General features: G+C 40.5%; 2 protein-coding genes and 1 non-coding gene across 6 annotated transcripts in view; 2 read left to right on the plus strand and 1 right to left on the minus strand.

Annotated features, from left to right (window-relative positions):
• LOC124091366 (protein adenylyltransferase SelO-like) overlaps positions 1-1,755 on the minus strand; it is a 48,277-nt gene extending 46,522 nt beyond the window's left edge. Inside the window, exons 1-2 of the mRNA XM_046442417.1 lie at positions 1,747-1,755; positions 1,110-1,662 (exon numbers count right to left, since the gene is read on the minus strand). Of these exons, the coding sequence (XP_046298373.1) occupies positions 1,110-1,662; positions 1,747-1,755 (562 nt within the window). The remainder of the gene's footprint in view (positions 1-1,109; positions 1,663-1,746) is intronic.
• The window catches only part of Pdss1 (decaprenyl diphosphate synthase subunit 1), a 35,877-nt gene continuing 21,449 nt past the window's right edge, over positions 1,332-15,759 (plus strand). The window contains exons 1-5 of one of the 4 annotated variants that reach the window (XM_046442292.2): positions 1,332-1,445; positions 5,795-5,859; positions 6,161-6,281; positions 8,770-8,900; positions 15,444-15,585. In XM_046442292.2, the coding sequence (XP_046298248.1) occupies positions 5,795-5,859; positions 6,161-6,281; positions 8,770-8,900; positions 15,444-15,585 (459 nt within the window). In that variant the 5' untranslated portion in view covers positions 1,332-1,445. The other 3 variants (XM_046442291.2, XM_046442290.1, XM_046442293.2) reach the window with 3 other exon arrangements.
• LOC124091389 (small nucleolar RNA SNORA42/SNORA80 family) lies at positions 6,951-7,079 on the plus strand. The gene has a single exon (XR_006851348.1). It is a non-coding gene; the product is annotated as a small nucleolar RNA SNORA42/SNORA80 family (small nucleolar RNA).

Here is a 15,759-nt window from a genome sequence, read left to right on the forward strand (position 1 = left end):
CAAACAAACAAAAAACAGAAATTATTTCTGCACAATGTAAGTCTGTTCTTTAGCAGTTACCTGCACAGCTCAGTTTTTGACCACCAAAACTGATGGTTGGCTTAGTTGGGCCAAAAGAACTACCAGAACTACCTTTGAATTCTACATGTCCTATTGGTAGGTGGTTGTTCCTCAAGAGTTGAGCCATACAATAATGTTGGAAGCCTTAATGAATTATAACTGTTTTCCTTACTTAGACTTGCGGTATTACAACATCTTAATAGCGAGGACTTTTGTTATAATCTGGCCAAGCAATCTCTAAATGCAAATGGCCTGGCAGAATTGTGGAGTACTACACTTGCCAACAGTAGTTTAATTCCTCTGCAACTTTCCTTATCTGTAAAAAAGGGCAAATGATAGTATATTAATAAAGGATTTCCAAGTACAATAAAAGCATGTGAAACTACACTTGACTTTGGTAAATTATGCCTGTCGGATGTTTAACATAAACTTAATCTCCATCAAGATAAGCCATATGTGCATATTAACAATTTTTACTTGTAAAGCACTTTACATGTTTTTATATACTATTCTTCAAGACTGGGGAAAAATGAGACAAAATTGGTTTATTTTGATAGGTTCCTTTCTATAATATTTTTATTCAGTAATTTTTTTTTTACTTTTAAGATAAATATAAAATTAATGTGCTCAGCTCTAGGGCTATTACACTCTTTCATGCAAGTGTTTTTCAGAGTAAGAAAAAAAAAATACATATCAGAGAATTGCAATTACCTATTTTACTGGTCTATTTCTTCCCAACAGTGAACTTTGAGGAAAGCATTTCTTTTTAGTATCCTGGATGCTTACACTTTCTCTTTTGACGCTGTGTTTGAATGTTTAATTGTATCAGATTTCTGTTATTAACATGCTGCCTCAACAGCAGAACAGATCTGACAATAGAGCTAAGGAAAGTAGATCTTTAGGCCCCAGTCCCGTGCATTCTCAGTACTTCCTGAGCTGGATACAAGTAAATTTTGACATTACCAAATATGTTTTAAAAGTATGCAGCCTCAGTACCCGCAAGCGCGGGACTCGATATATCCAGATGTGAGCAAGATGTCAAACTATACCTATTAGATTTTCAGAGGAGAGAGTCCAAAAGTCGAGAGAGAGGGCCAATTTAGCTTCTGTTTCACAGTAGCCCTGAACGTGGTTGGACTTGTTACTGGAAAGTGGCAGAAGGTCGACACTTCCTTCTGCAGCAGATTGTAAAAGGCAACCCACGACAGCGTGGCAGGTCACCCTCAAGAGAAGCAGAAGGGGGAACTGTGGTCTCCGGGGTAGGCCACAGAACCAGAACCCTGTGCTCTGAATCATATTTCTGCCAAAATACGCAGAGCGAGACTTTCGTGGCTGCCGAGTCCGGAGCACTGTGCTATTTCTTGCCAACAGCTGGGCCACCAAAGGTACATTTTGGAGTGACCGGCCGTCTCCCGAGCGGCTCCGGGGAAGGGATGGGAACACAGTGCTCGTCCCGCAGGAGGCCAGGCTTGGTGGCCCCAGGGCTGGCCGCCTCCTCCCCAGGACGCCGGGCCTTCCCCGCCGGCTGTCCGGCCGCGGAGAGCCGGAAAAACGAGCCCCCGAGGAGCGGGAGGGGGAGGCCGGGCGGGGCCCAAGCGCTTCCTGTGCCAGGTTTCCGGCTCCGGGTCCCCGGAGGAGGGCCGCGGGGCCAGAGGCGGAGCTGCCGCCCGGCCGCGACTTTCAGACTCGGACCATGGCCTCGCGCTGGTGGCGGTGGCGGCGCGGCTGCTCCTGGAGGCCGGCGACGCGGAGCCCCGGGCCCGGCTCCCCCGGCCACGCTGGGCCGCCCGGGCCGCGCGCCGCTTCCGACGCCCTCGCGCAGGTGAGGCCGGGAGGCGCGTGTCCCAGTCGGGCGCAGAGGTCACGGCGCCAATGACAGCGGCGCTGCGGAATGAATGGGAACGAGGAGCACGTGCGCCGAGGCCAGGGGCCCGGGGTCGCCCTGGAGTGGGACACCGGGGTAGCGGGCTTCCCTGGTGGGACCGAGCTGTGTGTTCGCTTGAGGTAGGGGTGTCCCGGGACTCGGGAGCTGTGACAACCGGTTGGTTGGGGAGTGGGGGTCAAGTGGTGAGGAGCCTGCCCCCCCCACCCCGGGAGACTCAGGAGCCATCAGATTGTCTGTGGTGTGGACGAAGAGGAAATTCCTGGAGGACAGTGGCCTCAATCCCTTTGCGCCTTAGAACCGGCTCCAGGAGGACAGACTTTTTTAAAGCAAAAGGGATTCCTGTCTCATTCTCCAAGATAGAGGATCAAATTGACCTTGGAGTAGTTGCATGGAAAGGGTCTTAGGGAGCAGGCAGGTTTGATGCTGTCTGGGCCTGAACTTAAGTGGTTCCATAGGTAAGGGCTTCGCTGGAAGCGCACATCTGCATGGAGCTAGAAGGACTTTAGAAGGAGAGAGAACTTTGAGTCTTTGAAATCTCATGGCAGCTTCTTGAAGTAAAGCCAGAGTCTCAGCAATAAGATGATTCCTTGAGGCTGTCTCCTGCTGTGTTGGGTCCAATTTCTTTCTTTCTTTTTTTTTTAATATTCTGGTCAATTTAGGAGTTATAAACCTGTTCTTATGGCTCTGTCAATCACTTTGTAGTGACTCATTCTCAGGGTGCCACCACTTAGGCCCATACTGTAAGCATATCTAGGCACTGACTTTTTAAAGACTTATCCAGTCACCCAGTAATTGTACAAGTGTTCACCTTGCATTTGCAAAGTCCCCACCACTTTTTTTTTTTTTTAAGGAGAGAGAGAGAAGGGAGAAAGAGAGAGTTTTTTAATATTTACTTTTCAGTGAACACACACCCATATATTTTTTTTATTTTTATGTGGTGCTGAGGATTGAACCCAGCACCCCATGCATGCCAGGCCAATGCATTACCACTTGAGCCACGTCCCCAGTCCCCCCACCACTTTTTATTTGAATTTAGGATTCAGTTTGTATTCAGATTTGGTACATTTCATTTATCCATGTACTCATCAAACACCATTTATTTACTAGCATGAAATATGTAGCATTCACAAATGTCTACTTTGTACCAAAGTGGATGCATATCACACATTATCTAAAAAAATGTTTGGAAAAGGAAGGCAACTGGGCTTGAAGACAACCTAGACAGGTAAAAAAGGAATACTATATATGGGGTGTAGAAAATGGGAGAAGACTTAGGGGAACGTAAGTGCTGTCTTACCTGGACTTCAGATTTTTCTAGCTCTGAAGACCATGACCTTGTTTGAAGATAGATGTATACACCATGTAATGCCACTAGATACTTCTTAATTTTTTTTCTTTTTATTTTTTTCTTTTTTTTATTTTTTGAGAATTTTTAATATTTATTTTTTAGTTTTCGGCGGACACTGATTGTATGTGGTGCTGAGGATCGAACCTGGGCCTCACGTATGCCAGGCGAGCGTGCTACCGCTTGAGCCACATCCCCAGCCCCTTCTTTTTATTTTTTAAGACAAGATCTCACTAAGTTGCTGAGGCCAGCCCCGAATTTGATCTCCTTGCCTCAGCCTTCTGAATAGCTGGGATTATAGGCATGTGCCACCATGCCTGGCTAATACTTCTTTCTTTGAAGTTTACCTTTTTATTACTTTGTGCTCACTAAGCAGGGTTAGCCATAAAAAGAGAATCTGCTTCATGGCTTCCATATTTACCTCCTGGGCCACAAGGAGGGACAGTACCGATGATGCCAACCTGTGTATTTCTGGTTCATGTGAAAATAATATTTCTCACTATAAATTAACAGATTAGCATTCAGGTGTCTACTTCAGGCATGTGTACTTTGGTTATTTCAAGTCTTTCAGGGCCTAATGGATCTCAGGGACAGAGCAACAATAATTAAGCCACATTTGGCTCTTCAACACAGTGCTGTTACTTCTTAATGTTTGTATATTCTCCTTACTCTCCACAAATATTATTAACAAATCTTGCAGTGGGATACAAGCCAGTGTGCATTTGATCATGCCAAATCACTTGTCAATGTGTCTTTGATTCTCATCAATCATTTTCTCTTATTTTAGAAAAGTGAATTCATAAGAGGAAAGGTTGACTTTCAGGGAGAGTAAGTGTTGGAGAGGGAATGGAAAAGAACCGTCATTAGTACTAGCAGTGTGCTTCAGCAGTAGTTTTGCAGCTTCCTTTTAATACCTTATTGCTCTTCTGAGAACTTTGAATTTCCCTTTGGAAAACATTGCTGTAAGGTACTCCTAAAGCAGAACACAACTTGATGGAATAAATGCAGTATTAAATGTTTCTTGTGGAGCTAGGGATGTAGCTCAGTGGTAGAGGGTTTACTTAGCATGCACGAGGCCCTGGGTTTCATCCCAGCATCATAAAACATTTAAAAATAAATATATTATCTACTAGATTCTGAGCTAAGTGCTATCCATACACTGTACTCTCTAATCTCAGCATCTCTCCATGGGTGGTTTTTATTAGAAAAGTGTCACAAAGTAACATGGCCAGGAAATTTGGGGATTTGAATCAAGCTCTGTCCCCCAAACACTATGCTATTAACAATTATTAGGAATTAACTGTAATTTTAATCCTTAACTCCAAGTTAATCTCAAACTAAATAGTTGTTCCTCCTCCTCTTCTTTTTTTCTTTTGGGTACTGAACATTCAACCCAGGTTTTTTTTTCCCCTCTATAAAAATTCCCAGTTCTTTTTATGTTTTGAAACAGGTTCTCGCTAAGTACCTGAGACTGACCTCAAACTTTTAATACTCTTGCCTCAGCCTCCTGAGTTGCTGGGATTACAAGTGTGTGCCACCTAGCCCATCCTCCTCTTTAAGAAGTTCTATTTATAAGTATCATAATAAAGTAATTGAAATTCTATGAATTAATTACCCATGAAGACTGAACAAAAAAGTTGAGTGAAGGTCTTGCTAAGTTGCCCACATTGACCTCGAACTTAAAATCTTCCTGCCTTAGCCTCTACTGGGATTATTGGCATTTGCCTTCAAAGTGCTAAAATCCCTGAATTCAAGACTAAAAAATCCATATCTTAAGTCCCTCGTGCCTATCACAATATTTCTAGCCTATAATAGTGTGCTCAGTAATTATTAGAAGTAGTATTTGTTACTACCTCAGAATTTTTTTAGATCTCTGATTAAGTTAATATTGAATGTGCTGCTTGGGTTCATTGTTAACTCCACCACAGAACTATACCTGCAACCCATTGTTGGGTTTTTTTTGGTTTCTTTTTTTTTAACATTTTTTTATCCAGAAGCATCATTTTCAAAATATATTATAACTTAAAATAGACAATTTATGTAAATGTAAATACCTTCCTTAATATTGAAATCTTTTACCTTTTTGCCATCTCAGGTGATACTTTTGGGACCTTTAAGAATTTATAGGTTTTTAAAAATTTTCTGCTCTTATTTATATTTTTTGTAAAAGTACTGCTTTTGTAATAAGGAAAGGAAACTTTTAAAATTGTCCTTTTTCTAAAGTTTCCAATTACCTGTAAGTGGATGATTAAAAGATATAGATTGGGGCTGGGGTTATGGCTCAGTGGTAGAGCACTTGTTTAGCATGTGTCAGGAATTGGTTTCGAATCTCAGCACCGCACATAGATAAATAAAATAAGGGTCCATTGACAAACAAAAATTTTTTTAAAAGATATAGATTATATTTATTATGAATTATTGGGGGCGGTTATTATCCAGTAGTGCTATAAACAAGTTTTCCAGGATATGATTCTTACAAATTTCTTGACACTTTTATTTTCTAGATGCCGTGTTTTAGTCTTCTGAAGAGTTTAACGTCTGCCTTTCCAAGTGTATATACTATGTCACGGTAAGTTTATAATTCGTATTGAACTACTAAAAATACTATGTTGCCAGTAAATTTCTGTACTTAATTATGGTTGACTAAGACAACAAATTTAATGATAGTTAAGTGCTTTACATGATTTCTGCCTTTTCAAAAAATAGAAATATAATAAAATTTTAACTCAACCCAGAACACAATGAACATAGCTTAGTTATTCTTTGTTATTGTCAATTCTCAAGGTCCTGTTTATAAAAATGATCTATTGCTAGACATGCATATAATACTTAATTTGAAGTGAAGTCGCGTGCATGTTTCCTTTTCCCAGGTTTCATCACATGACACCAGCAGTGTGCTGTTGTAGTAAAACACAGAGTGGTGAGAAATACACCGATCCCTTTAAACTTGGTTGGAGGGACTTGAAAGGTCTGTATGAGGACATTAGAAAGGTAAGTTTTTTTGATTATGCTATGAAGTATGTTTTAGTTTACTGGAACTTAGTAGTTTTACAATTTTGAAAAACAGTGCAGGTCTTCATATATGTATAATGCCATTGCAAACTTTTTACTTGCGTACATCAGGCTTCAAATATTACTTGAGCAAAATCCACATTACAACCCAGTTCTGGGCAATATGGAGGATGCAGGGGCTGGGGATGTGGCTCAGTGGTAGCGTGCTCTCCTGGCATGCGTGGGGCACTGGGTTCGATCCTCAGCACCACATAAAAATAAAATAAAGATGTTGTGTCCACCGAAAACTAAAAAAATAAATATTAAAAAAACTCTCTCTCTCTTTAAGAAAAAAATATGGATGTTAAAAATAAAAATAAAAAAAAATATGGATGTAAAAATACATGTTATTGTTCAGAAAGGCATTATTGCAGAGTTCAGAGTTTAGAAACTGAAAAAAAAAATGGTACAGGGAGCATAAAGATGTGTAGTAAATTATCTAACCTTTCCTTTTCATATCTATCACCTCTCAGTGATTCCTATGACTATCTTTCCTAATTCTGAATATCATCATTAACTACCCTAAATATTGCTTTCTTCATTTAACTCTTTTTCCTATAAACTTTCAGTGGATCCTGACCTCAGGTGAATTCTAAGATTCTGACCAGTGCATGGATTTTAATTTATGGTAGGCCTGTCCTTCTGGGCCTCTCATAGTGTCCCATGCCAGAGTAAACCATGGCCCAAACCATTGCCTGGCCTCTGTGTCCATAGGAAAATAAAATAAATTAAATGGTGCTCAGAAATCTTCACGTACCCCTTGTCAGCTTCCTGGCCCAAAGTTCTCCACTTATCCTCCAAACTTCCAACCACAGGTTCTCACAGTCTTCCAGCAGTTCTCCCTTTTTTTTCCCTTGCAGTGCTGGAAGAAAAAAAAAAAAAGTATCCATGACTGAGTCTAACTTAACATTTTTTAAACTCTCCTTTTCCCTCACAAACTATTTTGTCTCCTTGTGTCCCTGGTCACTGATAATACCACCTAGGAATGCAGGAAAGATTCTCAAGTTGTTCCTTTCCTTCCCCCACATGCCCTTCTAGTTTGTTTCTTACCTTCAGTCCCCACTCCCTCAGGTCAGGTCACCCCCATATCTCATGTCCTTTCTTGCTGTTGTCTTCCCTATCTCAGCCTGAGCCAGAGGCTCCCCGTGTTTTCCCAGAATGATGGTGCTTACCTTGATGAAAGTACTCATCACATTGTAAGGTATTGATGACTATTACTGGTTTACTTCTCTCCATCTAGAACCTGGGCTCAGGCTGGGGATGTGGCTCAAGCAGTAGCGTGCTCGCCTGGCATGTGTGCGGCCCGGGTTCGATCCTCAGCACCACATACAAACAAAGATGTTGTGTCCGCCAAAAACTAAAAAATAAATATTGAAATTCTCTCTCTCTCTCTCTCTCTCTCTAAAAAATAAATAAATAAATAAATAAACAGAACCTGGGCTCCTCGTTGGCAAGGACTGTCTTGCTTATCTTTCTGACCTTTGCCTTTATTACAGTGTTTGGCACTGAATCAGTAATCTAATGAATTAGTGACAGGCCTACAGTATTGCATTCCCCTGGGTCCTACTGTTTCCAGGAGATAAGCTCTGATTCAGTCCAATGCACCCTTGAGCAGGACAGATACACACCCATGGAAGATCTGGAAGGCCTTCTCTCCTCTTTACAAATCAAAACCCTACTAGTCCTAATCCAAGTCAAAGCTTATCTCCTCCATGAAATATTTGGGTTTTCTAACCCTCATTAATCTCTTCTTCTCTGAACTTTTAATGTATTTCATGTACAGCATTGCTGAGGTTACTCCTGTATTGTCCATTACATGGTTCATATTTTTAAAATGTCTCCCTAACACAATGTGAAGCTGCTTGCAGTTAGGCAAACTATGCCTTATACTTCCTTTATGAACCTTTGAAATATCTTCTGCTAAATATAGGCCCAGCCAGACTTTCTGACGTCTGCTTCTTTTTGCCCACCATCTTGTCTGTCTTCCTTTTCTTGATATGCAGCATCCACATGCCCCTTACCTGCTTCATAGGCTCCCACACTCCCCTGACATTCTCTTCTTTCCTCCATCTTCCAAGCTACCTACCAGCCCCTGTTTCTTTCTCTCTCCAGCTGTTACTAGCCCAAAGTTCCTGGGCCACTCAGTGCTCCCTCTAATCTGCTGCCGCATCCTGGTATCTGATATTATCCCTGAGGCAGTTAGCAGTGCAGGAGACCAGTTGGGGCTGAGCCAGGCATCGTTTGCGTTCCAGCCCACAGGGCATCCAGGTTTGTGTCCATACAGTGTCAAAGCCTTGTCCAGCTGAGTGTTCACTTTCTTAATTGAAGGAGACATACTGAAATTGAATCAAAGTTTTGTAAAAATAGATGCTGTTGACTTTATTGTACAATTAAAATGTCTTATTGATGCAAAGAATCTTTATTTCAGGAACTGCTCATATCTACAACAGAACTTAAGGAAATGTCTGAGTACTACTTTGATGGAAAAGGAAAAGCCTTTCGACCAATTATTGTGGTGCTAATGGCCCGAGCGTGTAATAGTCATTATAATAACTCCCGGTGAGTTCCATACTTTGACACCCTATTATTGTGTTATATTTGGGATTTTTCATTCCCCAGGTTACCATTTTGTTCCCATTTTAAAAGTAACATATCTAGCTAGATGTGGTAGTGTACACATATAATCCCAGTGACTCTGGAGGCTAAAGTGGGAGGATTGCAAGTGCAAGGCCAGCCTTAGCAATTTAGCAAGGCCCTAAGAAGCTTAGCAAGACTCTGTCTCAAGATAAAAAGGGCCGCAGATGTAGTTTGGTGGTAAAGCACCCCTGTGTTCTGTCCCCAGTACCACAAACAAAAGCATATATCTAAGAATTTGTTCTTTTATGTATAGATTCTGACTTTGAGTCACTAATGTCACTTTGGACATCTTCCTTTTGCAGACTTCTTCATGTCCTTTGAAGAATAGCTTAAGTTACAAATAAAAATTCAAAACCATATTTGTTTTTCTCACTGGGAAGTAAGGAATACCGGGATATATATTTAATCATTATTCACGTGGACGGTTAGTCCAAAGGTTGATTGTTCTGAAGTTGAGCAGGCCATTATTCTGGGCAGTGGATGCACACACCCAGGATTGCTGCTTCCTGTAACTTTTTGAATCGTGCAGAAGAGAAATCTTTAAAGAAGATGTATTGACTTATTTTTAAATAGCTTCACCATTTTAATATCATAGGAAATCTTAAAAGGAAAAACCATTTCCCCATTGCCTTGGGCAGCCCTCTTGCTCATTCTGCTTCCCTTTCCTCTTGCATTCAGTTATTCAACGTATATAATTTTGTGTTCTGCTCTGCTTACTTGTCATTGTTTTTAAACTCTTTACCTTATTGCTGAAGTATCTTCATGTAACCGATCAATGGCAATTCCAATAGACCATAATGTACTGATAGGCATCCCTAGAGTTGAACAGTTACTTCTAAGGAATTCCTAAGAGTTGTCAGCACTGACTTTAATGCTGATGCTGTAAGAATGAGCACCAAATGTTTCTTAACAAATGCAGGTGCCACCTCTGCCTACAGCCTTGTGTCCTACAGCGGTGCCTCTTTATGTCCAGCACAATCACAGTGCTCAGAATCGCCTTCTACTTAAGATTTTCAAAGAGCTCACAGTGTATTTTGAGCATGCAGTAAAACCTTTTAGCCATTACCTGGACCACTTTGACTTTACCTGGAAGGCAGAACAGCAGAAATAATCCCCCTGAACCAAATTTGAAACACATCTCGTGTGGTTTTAGAGCAAAGTTTCTCAGCCCCATGACATCTTGGGGCCAATCATTCTTTGTTGGTGGGAGGGGAGTTAGACTGTCTGGTGCATTATAGGATGTTTAATACCATCCCTATCTGTACCTACTGAAGGCTCCCTCTAAGGCACCCCAGTTGATAGTAACCAAAAATGTCTTTAGCATTGCCAAATGTCCCATGGGGTGCAAAAATCTCTGGTTGAGAACCACTGGTCTAGAGAAAGTATATTTATATTTTTAAATTCTCAGACTAATATATAATACATAGGCAATGTCTAGCATGGGGACAAGTCACAATCCCAGCCTGCATTTGGGTGATCTAGTACTCTGCCAGTATTACTCTCCAAGTTGCTACTTCTTAAAAATACTTGTTTCCCAGAGACATTTCTGAATTGGGCCCTTAATGAGTTAAATATGTGGCTATTGTTTCTATGCCACTTGAAGAAAAAAAGGGCAGCAAACATCTGAAGAGCTGGGCCATTTGTGATTTTACTTGCTCATAAAGGTCCAGAACAGCATGGAAAAACAACATTTTAAAATTCAGGAGCTGGGGCTGGTGTTGTGGCTCAGCGGTAGAGTGCTTGCCTGGTGTGTGTAAGGCCCTGGGTTTGATTCTCAGCACCACATAAAAATAAATAAATAAAAATAAAGGCATTGTGTACAACTAAAAGAAAAAAAAAAAAGATTCAGGAGCAGGACCATACACTGCCTCCATTTTTGCCAGTGCCAACAGAATATCCTTTCATCCCAGTGACACTCTGTGTATTCTTGTGCCTCACATGCTTGCTTCTTGGTGATGGCACAATGGAGAGAGACCCTCTTTATCGTTTGACAGTCAAAGCTCTTTATGAACCTTATCAGATATCTTATTTCTAAAGTGTGTATTGAATCACTTAGTAATATGGTGAGGATTTTAGAAGACAGAACAAGTATCTTAAGAAATAGTGAAGGAAGGGAAAACCACCTATTCATTTTTCTGCCTTTATTAAGCTTTTCAGCTATTAAATGTTCTCTGCTGGATGACTTAACTGGGAGTTTTAAACCTGAGGTCTATAGGAGTTGTGGGGGTCTGTGAACCCTTGAAATTCTATCTATTTATTTTGGTACTGAGGATTGGACCAAGGGCGCTTAACCATTGAACAATACCCCCAGCTCTTTTATATATTTTATTTAGAGACATGGTCTTGCTGAGTTGCTTAGAGCCACACTAAGTTACTGAAGCTGTCTTTGAACTCACCATCCTCCTGCCTCAGCCTCCCAAGCCACTGGGATTACAGGCATGTGCCACCATGCCCAGCTAAAATTTTTTGTGTATTTGCATTTATCTGGGGAAGGGTATCCATGTCTTACTGTATACTCTTGAAGGATAATATGGCCCTGAAAAGCTTAAGATCCAGTTTTTTTCTCCCTGTATCCTGATAATCACCATACAAAGGAAGGTAAAGTGGGAATACAGACTCAGGTTTGAAATGTCCAAAAAATAGAGATGCAGTGGATTCTGATATGTTCCTCCTCTATTGCCCTTCACTGAAATACTTTTTGCCCCAGCTGTTATACCAGGTGCTGTTAATGCCTGTTGGCCTTCATTTCTCAGCCTTGTCAAGAAGTGCTATTGTCCTTTCTGGAGGCAGCTCATGTCTAGGGACTGACAGATAAAGGACCATTCCCGTTGCAGAGCTCCTTCTGGACTAAGTCTGTTGGGTCTGCCTTGGCTTCTTGTTCTGCCCTCCTTCCCTTGGGTGTTGATCCCAAAGGCTCTTCTAGTAAACAACCAGTTCATTAACTTCTTTGCTTTTTTGGCAGTATTGGGGATCAAATCCAGGACATCACACATGCTAGGCAAGCGCTCTACCTCTGAGCTACATTCCCAGCCCACATCCTGTAAATTAGGCTCCATCTCAGAATACTTCCCAGATAATTTAACTTGTAATAGAATTCAACAAAACTTAGGTCAGCACTTAGGTTATCAAAGAATTTTGAGCTTTATCAGGGATTTGGGCAACATCCTGAGACCCCTACCTCAAAAAAAAAAAGATGGGGGAGGGGCTTTATATTAAATACATTTCTCTAAAATTGCTCTGCTGTATTCACAGCACAATATGGTGTCTATATCTTTCTCCCAAACCTCTCCTGGTAGCCTTGTTGAAGTGACCTACTACCATCATTGGCACCATCCATTCCTGTGTTAAACTTCCAGCGCTCGAAAGTAAAGGCCACTGTTAATCATAAGGAATACCTAGGGAAGGGTATGAGTTTGACTAAGGATAAGGCCCACAAGTGTGAGCTCACAGGCATCCCTCCTACATCCTGTGCCACCCCTTAGATTATGGGTACTATTGATGTTGTTGCCAATAACATCCCTCCACACACATACTTTAGGCTTGCTTGTAATTTAAGACTTCACATTATATAATAGTATGAATGGGGAGTGGTTTTAGTCATACCTATCTGGTCACTGTGGTACATTCCTGTAGTCCCTGCCACTCCAGAGGCTGAAGCAAGAGGACTGTTTGAGCCCAGGAGTTCTAGGTCAGCAGCATAGTAAGATGCTGGGCAACATAGTGAGATCGTGTATCTCACAAATAATTAAATAAAAGTAAAGTCACATGTAAGCTGGATAAAGGATTGGAGGAGGGTCGTTATAGTCATCCATTTTTTGTATGTTTGAAATTCTTCATTTAGAAAATTATTTTAATCTAATGAAGGGGAAAAGCATTCCGACGAGGGGCTTGCTCAATCATAGCACACAAGACAAAGCCAGCTTTCAAAACTAAGGGCCTCTTTTTCTCGTGATACCTTGCCTGTCACCTCTCCAGGGATCTGGGAAAGTGTGGCAGTTATTTCACAGTAGGAAGTAGGAATGGTGCCCAGCTTTTCAAAGGCATGACTTGGTTTGGCACTTCAAAGATTTCATCTTAAAGATAGTGTGAGCTTTTACTGTAATCTGTAAATTTCAGTCATCTGTCCCCACAGGATGCTGCATTAAGGATAAGCAGTGGCAGTATTTTGCAGTTACAAGCTGGCACACATTAAAGCCTAATTGTGTAGGAAAAAAATACATCAGACTCATAAAGCATCTAAAATCTGGTGTAGAGGCTGTGTCGCAGTGCCAAATAGCCTTCTAAGCAAGAATTCTGATTTCATTAGTCAGTGAGTAAGCCATGCAAAATGACATTTTTGTATGCATAGCTAGTCTATGAAATTTCAGAATATTAATAAGTCTTTGTTTTAATATCTTCAAATGACAAAACAAAACAAGCTAGCCTCTGAATGAGCCCTTCCATTTCATTGTAACCTCCCAGCGGGAGCCCTGTCGGCTGATAGAACTTGTGATAATGGAAGTGGTGCCCAACTTAGGAATGCTGAGAAAAGCTAGAGGCCTTGACAGTTTCTTTAAGGTAAGTTCCACCCTTAGTTGATAAGAAAAGTATATTTTAGTAGACTGAAACCTAGTTGAGAAAATATTCTTGTAAAATAGCCTTATATTTAAAACCAACTATAAGAGTCTATCTTTCCCTGTGCTTTCAAGTCAAAGAAGACAAGGCCTAGTGACTTTACCTGAAAAACACTATAGGTTCCTAATATGAAGTCTGAGTGTCTCACTGAAGAATTTAGTGCAAGCTCCTGAAAGCCATCTGAACCTCTGTTTTGTCATTTACCAAAGTGGTTTATTGTTGCGGGGCTGGAGGATCGAACCTAGGGTCTCGCACAGGCACTACTGAGCCACACCCCTAGCCCAATGAAATAGCTTTATATGATGATTTGTCTCCATCCTCTGTTACTTTTTTTATTCTAAGTTGTTGATGGACACAATACCTCTAATTTATTTATTTTTTAGGTGGTGCTGAGGATTGAACCCAGTGCTCACATGTGCTAGGCAAGTGCTTTACCACTGAGCTACAGCCCCAGCCCTCAGTTGTTGTTTTTTTTGTTTGTTTTACTTTTTCCTTCTTGGAAGAATCTGTCATGATCTGGAAGTATTAAGAGCTGTTGTGTTGTGGCTTGTGAAATATTAATAAATGATGAGCAACATGTAAAATTGATTTTCAAGCTGAAATCATTTGGAAGGTTGTGAGGCTTAGTTCTGAGGCCTTGGTAAGAGAACCCAGCAAGGAGTCATATTTTAAAATTCTATTTAAAGAAAGAACAGAAGATAGTCACATGCTTTCTTAGTGTCTATAGTTGATTACTGCATCTTTTCTGTAGTTACACTGCATTTTTAATTACATTCTGCAAGGAATAAAGAATAAGCACTCTCTTATACAGATGTTCAGATTAAATTTCTAAATAAAAGGGTCATTTCAGTAGGAAATTCCATTTCCTTCCCTCATTAGATATAACCTAGCTGCGCATGGTCGAGAATGCCTGTAATCCCACTAACTTAAGGAGACTTTGTTTCAAAATAAAAAATCAAAATGGGGCTGTAGTTCAATGGTAAACACCGTAGGTTCAATCCCCAGCACCTCCCCACCCCTGAGGTCGAGTAAACAGAATAAGTGAAACATGTGGTTAGTGCGTGTTTAAGTCAGGCATATGTATGAGATTGAAAATGAGTTAGCTATTTCTTTAGTTTGATTTTTTTTTTTTTATTTTTATTTTTAATGCCCATAGATGGAGATAGTGATAGTGACTACTCTGGGAGCCAGGCACAGTAGCACATGCCTGTAGTCCCAGCTGCTCTAGAGGCTGAGGCAAGGCTGAGGTAAGGCTGAGGCAGGAGAAGCACTTCCTTCAGCCCAGGCCTGGGCTCCTAGCAAGACAAAAGTGCTAAAACTTCATATTTAATGAATTAGAAAACAATCTAAAACATTCTATCTTGGTTATTGATGTTGTCATATTTGACCATTTAATTTAAGACTCTTAAGAGCTTTGAACATAGTGACAGTAGATTCTTTAAGACACTTTAAAAATATTTCTTACGTTTTTTCACCTTGCAGCCCTGAAATTTAATTGTAACCTAATTATAACTTGGACAACTAAGTCCACTACTAAAGGACATAAAGATGATTGTTCACCCCAGTGACCAGACTTTTGAGATGTTTATCCTTTTTTTGTTAACTATGCAAATTCTATTCCTTAATATAGAGTCCATAAATTAGAGTCTTGGCAGGGTCTTTTGTGCATTTTTAAAATGTTCTCCACATGATGGAAATGGCTCTGTAGGGAAGCCATCGTTTTTTATACAGTTTCTCTTAGAGAAATAAAATTCTTTATCCTAGATCCGTTGTCCAGTTTTCACAAGATGATTGCTGAAAAGGTTCTAGGCAGCGCCTCTGTTAAAAAAAGCATTGCTTTCTGTTAACTAGAGATATGCAAGCCAGCCAGCGCTCCGTAGCCTTAATTGCAGAAATGATCCACACTGCTAGTCTGGTTCACGACGATGTTATTGATGATGCAAGTTCTCGAAGAGGAAAACACACAGTTAATAAGATCTGGGGTGAGAAGAAGGTATGGCTTTTAAAATTCCTTCTAACCAAATCACGTGCTTTTTGGATTACATTTGTTTTTCAGATGTGTCTCTAATTCCAAAGTAAAACATGCTTGTTCAAATATGGTCTTATAAATTTCAAAAAAGTATTCATGTCATTTTTGTATATAGATACTTGGTAAACAAGAGAAAAT

The sequence above is a fragment of the Marmota monax genome, unplaced genomic scaffold (genome assembly GCF_021218885.2).
Source record: "Marmota monax isolate L192 unplaced genomic scaffold, Marmota_monax_Labrador192_F-V1.1 WCK01_AAM20220418_F8-fsc00072, whole genome shotgun sequence".
NCBI lineage: Eukaryota > Metazoa > Chordata > Mammalia > Rodentia > Sciuridae > Marmota > Marmota monax.